This window comes from Camponotus vicinus, unplaced genomic scaffold (genome assembly GCF_025532165.1).
Source record: "Camponotus vicinus isolate PSW18456_S1 unplaced genomic scaffold, iyCamVici1.0 SCAF_4, whole genome shotgun sequence".
NCBI lineage: Eukaryota > Metazoa > Arthropoda > Insecta > Hymenoptera > Formicidae > Camponotus > Camponotus vicinus.
In genome coordinates, this window is record NW_028141976.1 from 682,892 (window position 1) to 693,986 (window position 11,095).

The following is an 11,095-nucleotide window of genomic DNA, read 5'->3' on the forward strand; positions in this document are numbered from 1 at the left end:
AAACTCATCTTAAGTTCATTTCTTTATTATATTTTGAATATTTATACATATTTTTATGAACACTATATGCTCCTAATAAATAATTTACGATTACTTTTTAAATTATATCTTATATGATATAGAGAGGAGAATATTACAAGAGAATTATGTATTAAATAAAATACGAATTTAAATGAAGTAATAAAGAATAGAATATGAATGTAAATATATCATAATAAAGAAATACATAAAAATATACTTTAATTTCTAATAGAAATAAACTACTTTAATATTTTTCAAAATGTTTGTGATAAATAAAAAATGATTTTTACTCTATTCATTTATGTGTATAGCATATATATGCTGTGTATATACATACATACTATAATACAAGATTGAAATCTTATGATCTGTACAATCTAAATCATATTATTTTAGTCATTTTTATCAAGGACCTATAGCTTACTATTCTGCTGAATTTACTTCCAAAATTGAATAATTGCTAGCTTAAATCTAATTAAGTTAAACTCTAGTCTAGCTAAAATGATTTAGCTTAAAAGAAAATGGATAGAATTTTTTCTTACAGGATTTCTCTGAGAGCAAAAATTGCAGATCCATAATTTTGCACGATAGTCTACTTGATATAATGGATTTAAAATAGCTCTGCATGTTAAGCCGACGGCACACGGTACGATTTTTCGTACTGGATTTGATAAGATTTAGTAAAATACTAAAAATGCACCAATCAGAATGCAGCATTTCTAATATTTTACTAAATCTTATCAAATCCAGTACGAAAAATTGTACCGTGTGCCGTAGGCTTAAATCTTGTACATAAAACTGGATCATATTGAATTGGCGGAAGATCTACTCGTTCCTTAATTGGTTGATACAAAGTTTTCAATGGTACAACTAGTCTAGTAGCATCAATACGCGATGATGACCAAGCATTCCATTGCGCACATCGTCACAATCTTCATTTTGTTGAATAAAATCTTCATATGTCATAGTGCTGTAAAAAAATATACAAAAGATAATTGAAATAGATAAGTGAAATATGATTTAAGATATACATTTACATATATTAAAAAACATATATTAATTTCAATGTTTTCTCATTTTCAACACTAAAAATGTTATGCAGCAACATTATACAGCCCTATTGTTTTTTAAATAATATCGTATGGAATTTTCAATAATTTACCAACCTTTTTCTCCTTGTTCCTTAAATAGTTGAGGCGATCTCCCGCATGTCGTAACCATTCTTGGATGGTCTTTTTAATATCGTGCATATTACTTTTTTCGTCGTCCGAAACGTATGCTGAAAAACGATTTGTTACATAATTATTAAAATATTTTGTGCTTTAATTCCAATAGTTAGAATAGGGTAGTCATGAAGTAAAGTATAGCTATAAACGTTTGCAACTTTTGGAAAGAATATAAAAATTTTGATCCGTAAAAAATTGGAAAGAGTATAAAGTGTAGAAGAATATTTGAACGAAATTTGAAGTAAGATCTTATTAATAATTCTGAAGAAAAATTTAAAGTTAAAAGTGCACGTTACATCTAAGCATATGTTAGATACTATCTCGAATACTGATGTTCGAATACATTAAAGGTGCAACTATTTTTAAACAATATTACATAAAAAGGAGAAATAAAAATATATCTTAAAGAAATAATAATTACCCATAATAACTGTGACAAAACTTGTGTCCTTAATTGCCGTTGATCCTTTTTGGCCTGTCCATGATAATTTGCGGCACAATTCATCCGATAATGTGTATTTTATAATATTCCTTGTCTTGTGAACGAAAGTGTTTCCTCCAATTTTTGCAATTTTCCTTTTCTATAACAGAATGTTACAAAAATGTTTAATAATATTTTCAATTTAAGCCGCTTGAAGAAAAAGGAAACATGAATTTAATATATTTTAAGAGCTTCTTTCAAAATTACTAAGCGACAAAAGGCAGCAAAAATTGTAATAAAATTTAAAAGAATGTTATATATTACGCTTTAAGTAAATTTAAGTAAATATTTTATACTATATATCTAAATTTGCGCACTAATAACCGCGTGTCTTTTGATTTTTATTTGCCTTTTTACCCCTTAGTAATTTATTATTATGTTGAGCCTATTATTTTCATTATTTTATTTTTCAAAATTGTTTTTATTATATGAATAAATAAATAAATAAATATATATATATATATATATATATATATATATATATATATATATATACATACAGGGTGTGTCAGACCACCAGTATCAGCCGAATATCTCGAAAACCGAGAACGGCAGACAAAAATGTTTCCTATAAAAGTTATAGGGTTTCAAATAATGCACAGTAATATTAGTACGACCTTGAATAGCGTTGTCAAGATCATGTGAAGGTCACCTTCAATTTCTTAAATGGAACCATTTATTTTTCATTACGTTATTATTCTTGTAGCTTATCTCGAGAGCTTTCCAAAACACTATAATTAAGTTAGTTTTCATTAAGTACTTGCAGAGTTATGAGGCTTGAAATCGTTTCTTAATTTTATATAAACCGTAAAATATCTTATTTTGTACATAAAAGTATTAAGGTGAGGTAATCGTAAAATATTCATTTTTCGATTACCTCACCTTAATACTTTTATGTACAAAATAATGAGAGGAATCAATTGGTGTAAAGAAAACATAGTTATTTTTAAGAAAAAATTGTAATTGTTAATTGCAAATTACATATTTTTTTTTCGAAACAACTTTGTGTTTTTTTTACACCAATTATCTTATCTTAATACTTTTATGTACAAAATAATGAGAGGAATTAATTAGTGTGACACCCAGTATATTCAATATCTAGATTTTGTCTTCTACTTTTATCTCTACAAAAGAATTTTTGTTGTTGATTGAATTATAGAAATATACATTTATTTCACATTTAAAAATAGAGAGAAGAAGAAAAAAAAAATGGACGCAAAAACAGAAAAGTACTCACTAATTGTTTCCGAATCTCTCTGTCCTTTTGGAGATCCGTGTCAAATTTGAAAAATTCGTCAACTGTTGATAGCGGAAATTCCGGCAATAATTGGACTTCGTCATTATTATATATTGTATTAGCTGGTCCTGCGTTATTTATTAAATTTATTATTATCTCCAACTGTCTCGTATTCTTTTGTATGAGATTTTTAATAATTTTTTGTTCGGTACAACACGCATCTGTATAAGATAAAAAAGAAAAATATTTATTTCTCTTTATAAGTATCATTAAAATTATCTGTTTAGTTATTTTATACAAGTACATACATACGAAATTAAGTACATATAACATATTGCTATTATAAGTACAATATAACGATATAATTAAGAAGGAAGAATAAAGAATAAAGTTTAATACATACCATAGCATTTTTCCAACTGATTGCCATTGGCATTGAAAGTTGTCATGTCATCACCGTCAAGCACATTATCGGGGCTAATCATAATGTCACCAATATCATCATCATCATTGTTATCATCAGGCACATTGTCATTATTAAGCCCATTACCATCATCACGCACATTAGCATTACCGCAAGACACGTAATCACCTACTAAACTTTCGTTCAACCATTCCTCATCAGTAATGTCAACATCTGTAAATATAAAGTCTGTGAGTTCATTTTGTTAGTTATACTGTTCATCACAGTGTTATTAAATTTCATTCATTGTAAACTATTTTATATAATTTTCACTTAACGCAATTTTTTATATTATTTTTTCTAGAATATATTTTTATACGCATTTTTTTCTTGGGTAACGATTAAATGAATAGAATTAATTACCGGTTTTGCTGTAATTTTCAAGTTCATCATGAAACGATGGTCTTTTAATTGTTCTTTTTTGTGGTTCCTGTATAATTGAATATCCTTGACTTAGTGCTTGCATTGGTCCTTCATCGGATGTGGATACAGTTTCTGCTCGTTTCTCGGCTTGTATGGCTGTTTCATAAGAATCTATGCAAAATAATTTTGATGGAAGTAGTATCAGCAACGCAAATTGATGCTAAAGCTGTAAAAATATTTTTCAGTCACATGTATTATATAATGCCTCTTTTACATTTGTAAAAACAGTGAGTAGTGTTACCTTTATTTATATGCATATAGTGCTACATTTATTTTTATGCATATAAATGTTAAAAGTTATCAAAAATCTTCGATTTTAATCTTCCTTTTTCTAACGACTGTAACGTGAAAAATATTTTTTTTGGATATTTTCTCTTATATGCCAAAAATAACGCCAATTTTATTGCCATCACTTTTTGATACACTTAGAGCTTCTGCCCACAGGACGCGGAAACGCTTGCCACGCGGCAAAAAGTGACGCAGTAATCAATCAACGTATTGTAGTCCTAGCGTTTATTAGCTACCGCGTAACTTTTTCCCGCGCGGCAAGCGCTTCCGCGTTCTGTGGGCAGGAGCTCTTATTTGTATATGTGTAATATATTTTTTAGCATTACTGAGAAAAATGATATTCAACATTTAATCAGTACTAAAATTTAACAATTTCAAATGTATTATGTAATATTTTTTGACGATTGGTGCTCCATAGTACCTGACGTTTGGGTAGATGTTAAGGCAAGAACCTTCAAATGGCCACCAAAAGAAATAAACGTCAGAAGAGCTGTTCAGAAAAATATTTTTCCCTGTGACGACTGGGATGTTCAACAGTATAGACGCATTGTAGGGCCATATGGTAATGAAACTGAAACTATGTAATTTTATTTTGGAAGAATTTTGTAATTACATCAAAATTATTTTGCATAGATTCTTATGAAACAGCCATACAAGCCGAGAAACGAGCAGAAACTGTATCCACATCCGATGAAGGACCAATGCAAGCACTAAGTCAAGGATATTCAATTATACAGGAACCACAAAAAAGAACAATTAAAAGACCATCGTTTCATGATGAACTTGAAAATTACAGCAAAACCGGTAATTAATTCTATTCATTTAATCGTTACCCAAGAAAAAAATGCGTATAAAAATATATTCTAGAAAAAATAATATAAAAAATTGCGTTAAGTGAAAATTATATAAAATAGTTTACAATGAATGAAATTTAATAACACTGTGATGAACAGTATAACTAACAAAATGAACTCACAGACTTTATATTTACAGATGTTGACATTACTGATGAGGAATGGTTGAACGAAAGTTTAGTAGGTGATTACGTGTCTTGCGGTAATGCCAATGTGCGTGATGATGGTAATGGGCTTAATAATGACAATGTGCCTGATGATAACAATGATGATGATGATATTGGTGACATTATGATTAGCCCCGATAATGTGCTTGACGGTGATGACATGACAACTTTCAATGCCAATGGCAATCAGTTGGAAAAATGCTATGGTATGTATTAAACTTTATTCTTTATTCTTCCTTCTTAATTATATCGTTATATTGTACTTATAATAGCAATATGTTATATGTACTTAATTTCGTATGTATGTACTTGTGTAAAATAACTAAACAGATAATTTTAACGATACTTATAAAGAGAAATAAATATTTTTCTTTTTTATCTTATACAGATGCGTGTTGTACCGAACAAAAAATTATTAAAAATCTCATACAAAAGAATACGAGACAGTTGGAGATAATAATAAATTTAATAAATAACGCAGGACCAGCTAATACAATATATAATAATAACGAAGTCCAATTATTGCCGGAATTTCCGCTATCAACAGTTGACGAATTTTTCAAATTTGACACGGATCTCCAAAAGGACAGAGAGATTCGGAAACAATTAGTGAGTACTTTTCTGTTTTTGCGTCCATTTCTTTTTTCTTCTTCTCTCTATTTTTAAATGTGAAATAAATGTATATTTCTATAATTCAATCAACAACAAAAATTCTTTTGTAGAGATAAAAGTAGAAGACAAAATCTAGATATTGAATATACTGGGTGTCACACTAATTAATTCCTCTCATTATTTTGTACATAAAAGTATTAAGATAAGATAATTGGTGTAAAAAAAACACATAGTTGTTTCGAAAAAAAAATATGTAATTTGCAATTAACAATTACAATTTTTTCTTAAAAATAACTATGTTTTCTTTACACCAATTGATTCTTCTCATTATTTTGTACATAAAAGTATTAAGGTGAGGTAATCGAAAAATGAATATTTTACGATTACCTCACCTTAATACTTTTATGTACAAAATAAGATATTTTACGGTTTATATAAAATTAAGAAACGATTTCAAGCCTCATAACTCTGCAAGTACTTAATGAAAACTAACTTAATTATAGTGTTTTGGAAAGCTCTCGAGATAAGCTACAAGAATAATAAAGTAATGAAAAATAAATGGTTCCATTTAAGAAATTGAAGGTGACCTTCACATGATCTTGACAACGCTATTCAAGGTCGTACTAATATTACTGTGCATTATTTGAAACCCTATAACTTTTATAGGAAACATTTTTGTCTGCCGTTCTCGGTTTTCGAGATATTCGGCTGATACGGGTGGTCTGACACACCCTGTATGTATATATATATATATGCAAATATATATATTGCAAATATGCAATAATGCAGTTATTTGAAATTAAATTGAATGTTGCACACAAAATGGACACAGTATATATTGCGAATACACTAGCAACTTATGACAAATGACTGCTATCATAAGATAAATGAAAACTTTATCTGAGATGCTCCTTTCTTCTTTCAGTTAAAAAGAATGTCAAAAAATATATATTGATATATGAAATATGAGACCTAAAAGTATCAATAAGTTTTAAATATATCATGTGTTTTATACAAATAACAACTTACCTATAAAAACTAGTTTTATTTGGGGAATTATTGAATACTTGAAGAATTGTGATCTGCGTAAATAATACATAAATTGTGGATACAAGGAAAAATTTTCTGCCAATCTAAAGCTAGTTGGATCATCTTTTGCATATTCTCCGAATTTTTGATACTGCAATAACAAGATTTTACACCTCAAAATAGATAAAATATATATTTATGTGTAAATCTATATGTATAAATACATAAAGTTTAAGCTTTATATTAAGTGTAATTGGGCAGAATTTTAATGATAGAAACTACTAACAAGTCTAATCAGAATATGATCAACCCATCTTCAAACATTTGGACCATCATCACTTTCTGCTCGAAATACAGTTAAACGTGACATAAAAACAGCTGTTGCTTCCTCAAATTCTATGCTTACATGATGCAAAGATGATGATTCATCTGCCCAACTAATAATTAAAGATATCCCTATAACATCATAAATATTTATGATATATTATTATTTATGATATTATAAATATTTATGATATACATATAATGTATAATAAAAAATATATTTACTTTCTTGCAATAGTAGTAACTCTAATTCGCCTTTGTCCATTACTATGTTAATATTGGATAATGAATTGAATACAGCCTCTTCCACTTTGCGGAATTGGGGCTGTATGTTAATTTGCAACTTCAAAGAATAATGCTGTTGTTGTAGATGGTGTCAATGAACAAAATTTCCACTGACAAGCCTACTTCTTGTAGTACTCCAACACTTGATCCTTTCTCCCACTGACATACAAAAGATCCAATTGCTCCAGGAACTTTAATTTTCTGAGATGTTTTTACTTCTAAGATTGCATTGAATGCTATTTTCAAATCACCCTTGGCATCTGTAGCAAATATTCGTTGAAAAGTTTGTTTGAATAATGAAGAATTAAATGAATCCCCCATCATCATATGACCACCAGTAGAGTTGCAATATTGTCGCCTTTCTAATAAACCAGTTTGGTGTCAAGAGCACAAAAATAAATATCTATTATAAATATCTATTATGGCTATTAGTTGCAGCACGTGATGCAAGTGTATCATAATGCTTAATTGCCTTTTTATGCTTAGCATTATCTTTTTGAATATCATGATGTGATCTGATTGGTTGTCATAAATCATCAGTTACAACTTGGCCAGGTCCTTGAGAACATGGTCCGCCAACAAATAGCATAATCCTTAAATACATTGATAGCATTATATGTAGGATTACAATGAAAAATATAACATATATACATCATATTACAACATATAAGCATCAGTATTTGCATAACTAGCTTCTAAGAGACCCGTGGCGACTGCTAATGCCACACTTGTAGATCGCAATGAACGTTTCTCTGGACCAACAGACCATGGATCACGTTGCAGTTCTCCTAAAAGATCTGTCGAACTGTCTCATATCACACTTATGTACTGGTTACAAAAAGCGATTAGCAGCTGGCAATAGTTACGCACCAGGTCCTCTTGGTTGATTTGGATTTTGTCCAGGAATTAGTCTACCTATACCTATCAAAATGTAATGTGAATAAAATGCAATAAAGTAATCATGAAGAACAATGACTAATATAGTAAATATAACTTGGGACTTATTCTATTCGTACCTAACATATCTTGAACTTGTTTTGGTTGAAGATCCTTTGTGCTTCTAATTCATGAACATGAATCATTTTGCCAAATGTGATAAGACCAATAAGAGCATTGAGTGAAAGCATAGACAATGATATTTGTAATGAATCTTTAAGTGCCTCTATTCTTCATCATTCAGACATATGTATCCGCAAAAAGTAAAAATATTGATGGCAAACATTGGGCACGCTAAATAATACATATAAATACATACAATTGGACTGAGATAGAATAATATTTAAAGTAATATATAAGTAACATATATATATATATATATATATATATATATATATATATCATAAATTTATATATAATAAAAACTATAATAAATCATGTAATGTCAATAAATGATAATAAAAAAAATGTTCGAAAAGAATCAAATCTTAAAAAAAGTAAAATCAAAAATATTTGTTTTATAATATAACTATTCAACATATATAACACATATATAACACTATTATTCAAATAAATGCATACATTTTGATCATTTAAATATATTTCCCTTTTGTTTCTTATTTCGAAGAATTTCCTCATAAATTCTTTTTGCAAAGTTTTTTTCTCATAATTATTAATATAACTCACAATATGTGTATTATAATGTAACTTAAAAAAAATAATATATAATGATAACACAAATTTAGAATTTATTGAAATATAAAAATACCTTTACAATATTTTTATGAATACTATATGCTCCTAATAAATAATTTGATTTTTTAAATTATCTTATATGATATAGACAGAAAATTACAAGAGAATTATGCATTAAATAAAATACGAATTTAAATGAAGTATAAAGAATAATAAAGAATATGAATGTAAATACATCGTAATAAAGAAACACATTAAAATATACTTTAATTTCTAATAGAAATAAACTACTTCAATATTTTTCAAAATGTTTCTTGTGATAAATAAAAAATGATTTTTGTTCTATTCATTTATAATACCTTATTACTTACCACAATAGTCTACTTGATATAATGGATTTAAAATAGCTCTGCATGTAGATCTTGTACATAAAACTGGATCATATTGAATTGGCGGAAGATCTACTTGTTCCTTAATTGGTTAATACAAAGTTTTCAATAGTACAACTAGTCTAGTAGTATCAATACGCGATGATGGCCAAGCATTCCATTTATGGAACGCACACAATCTTGTTGAATAAAATTTTGTTGAATAAAATCTTCATATGTTGTCATAATGCTGCAAAAAAAATATACAAAAGATAATTAATATATTTTTTTACAATATAGAGTTTAATTTTTTTACACATACATACATATACATATATATATATATAACGTAGCATAAAGTTGTAAGCGAAATGAACCAAATCCATTTCCTACTATGGCCATGTTCCAAAATTCACTGCCAGCGCTGAAAATATATAATATACGTAACGTGAACTAAAGATTTTCAGCGCTGGCAGTGAATTTTGGAACACGCCCTAAGCCCATTCTACAATGGCAAAAACAAGGCTGTAGGAGTAAAGAATAAACTGTTTCTAATGAAGTAAAGACAAGAAGTAACGAAATAGAAATTCTCATTAGTACTCTAAGGTAATAGTAGTACAAAATGAGAATTGTCTATTTCATTACTTCTTCTTCTTTACTTCACTAAAAACGATTTAATCTCTACTCCTACAGTCTTGTTACTGCCATTGTAGAATGGACTCTATGTATGTTCTACGGCGGACGCGCAATAAGAATTAAGAACGCAGAATTCTTCCGTGACTGCGTATGCGAGACCACCGTAGAACGCACGAAATCCATAGGAAATGGATTTGGTTATTTCGCTTACATCTTACAACCTTATGCTATGGCCATTGCAGACCCGGCTTTAAATATCATTAATTCTTACCTGTGCAAAGCACTGCTCAACTTTGGTAAATGGAATAATTTATTTTCCAACTCGATCCCGTCTAATGCCTGGCTGGCCTGGCACCGCGGCCATCTTAAAAATGGCGTCTTAAAATAAATGTTCTTAAAAACATCAGAAAGACGTCTATTGGTCAGGTCTTAAAGGCGTCATAAGAAAGGCATGTTTAAGATGTTTAAAAAAATACGTCTTAAATTGAATGTCTTACAGACGTTAGAAAGACGTCTATTGGTCAGGTCTTAAAGGCGTCATAAGAAAGGCATGTTTAAGACGTTTAAAAAAATACGTCTTAAATTGAATGTCTTAAAAACATCAGAAAGACGTCAATTGATCAAGTCTTAAAGGCGTCATAAGAAAGGCATCTTTAAGACGTTTAAAAAAATACGTCTTAAATTGAATGTCTTAAAAACATCAGAAAGACGTCAATTGGACAAGTCTTAAAGGCGTCATAAGAAAGACATGTTTAAGACGTCTTCAAGACATGCATGTTGTGTCCCACACAACATTATGTCGTCTTAAAGAAGTCTTAAAGACGTCATGAAATTTCTAAAGACGTCTTAAGAAGTTATCAGAATTACATCTTTATGACGTCTTTAAGACGTCTTATGTCCCGATTTAAGATATCTGTCGGGCATTGTTTTAAGACGTCTCACTCAAGACGTCCCAATCAAGACATAATTAAATGTCTCACTCAGGATGTTATAAAGACGTCTCAGACATTTCAATTAAGACGACTTTTAGACGTGCGTAATTCGGTCGG

The 11,095-nt window shown here is 29.0% G+C and overlaps 2 protein-coding genes across 7 annotated transcripts; one reads left to right on the forward strand and one right to left on the reverse strand.

Moving 5' to 3' along the window:
- Positions 1-9: 9 nt before the first annotated feature.
- On the reverse strand, positions 10-10,440 carry LOC145971078 (uncharacterized). Of its 6 annotated transcripts, none has more exons than XM_083098372.1 (12): positions 10,318-10,440; positions 9,414-9,660; positions 8,427-8,640; positions 7,351-8,331; positions 7,088-7,238; positions 6,802-6,952; positions 3,792-3,962; positions 3,369-3,602; positions 2,966-3,186; positions 1,669-1,828; positions 1,188-1,300; positions 10-991 (listed from the first exon to the last, which is right to left on the reverse strand). In XM_083098372.1, the coding sequence occupies exons 6-12, from the start codon at positions 6,869-6,871 to the stop codon at positions 977-979; spliced, it is 984 nt and encodes a 327-aa protein (XP_082954498.1). In that variant the 5' UTR covers positions 6,872-6,952; positions 7,088-7,238; positions 7,351-8,331; positions 8,427-8,640; positions 9,414-9,660; positions 10,318-10,440; the 3' UTR covers positions 10-976. The 6 variants fall into 6 exon arrangements, with proteins under 6 accessions (XP_082954498.1, XP_082954496.1, XP_082954497.1 ...); XM_083098370.1 differs by having other exon boundaries at positions 7,088-7,257; XM_083098371.1 differs by having other exon boundaries at positions 7,088-7,257; positions 8,405-8,640.
- Positions 4,480-5,920, forward strand: LOC145971080 (uncharacterized). The gene is made up of 4 exons (XM_083098378.1): positions 4,480-4,701; positions 4,773-4,943; positions 5,133-5,366; positions 5,549-5,920. Exons 1-4 carry the CDS (start codon positions 4,518-4,520, stop codon positions 5,824-5,826), a joined length of 867 nt encoding a protein of 288 aa, XP_082954504.1. The 5' UTR covers positions 4,480-4,517; the 3' UTR covers positions 5,827-5,920.
- Positions 10,441-11,095: the final 655 nt, after the last annotated feature.

Bases quoted from the DNA above. Each gene is read 5' to 3' on its own strand.
- LOC145971078 (XM_083098373.1), bottom strand. From the start codon at position 6,871: ATGTATTATTTACGCAGATCACAATTCTTCAAGTATTCAATAATTCCC. The intron at 3,963-6,801 runs GTAAGTTGTTAT...TATTTTGCATAG, and splicing joins AATAAAACTAGTTTTTATAG to ATTCTTATGAAACAGCCATA. The intron at 1,829-2,965 runs GTGAGTACTTTT...ATTCTGTTATAG, and splicing joins GAGAGATTCGGAAACAATTA to AAAAGGAAAATTGCAAAAAT.
- LOC145971080 (XM_083098378.1), top strand. From the start codon at position 4,518: ATGTATTATGTAATATTTTTTGACGATTGGTGCTCCATAGTACCTGAC. The intron at 4,702-4,772 runs GTAATGAAACTG...TATTTTGCATAG, and splicing joins ACGCATTGTAGGGCCATATG to ATTCTTATGAAACAGCCATA. The intron at 4,944-5,132 runs GTAATTAATTCT...TTATATTTACAG, and splicing joins TGAAAATTACAGCAAAACCG to ATGTTGACATTACTGATGAG.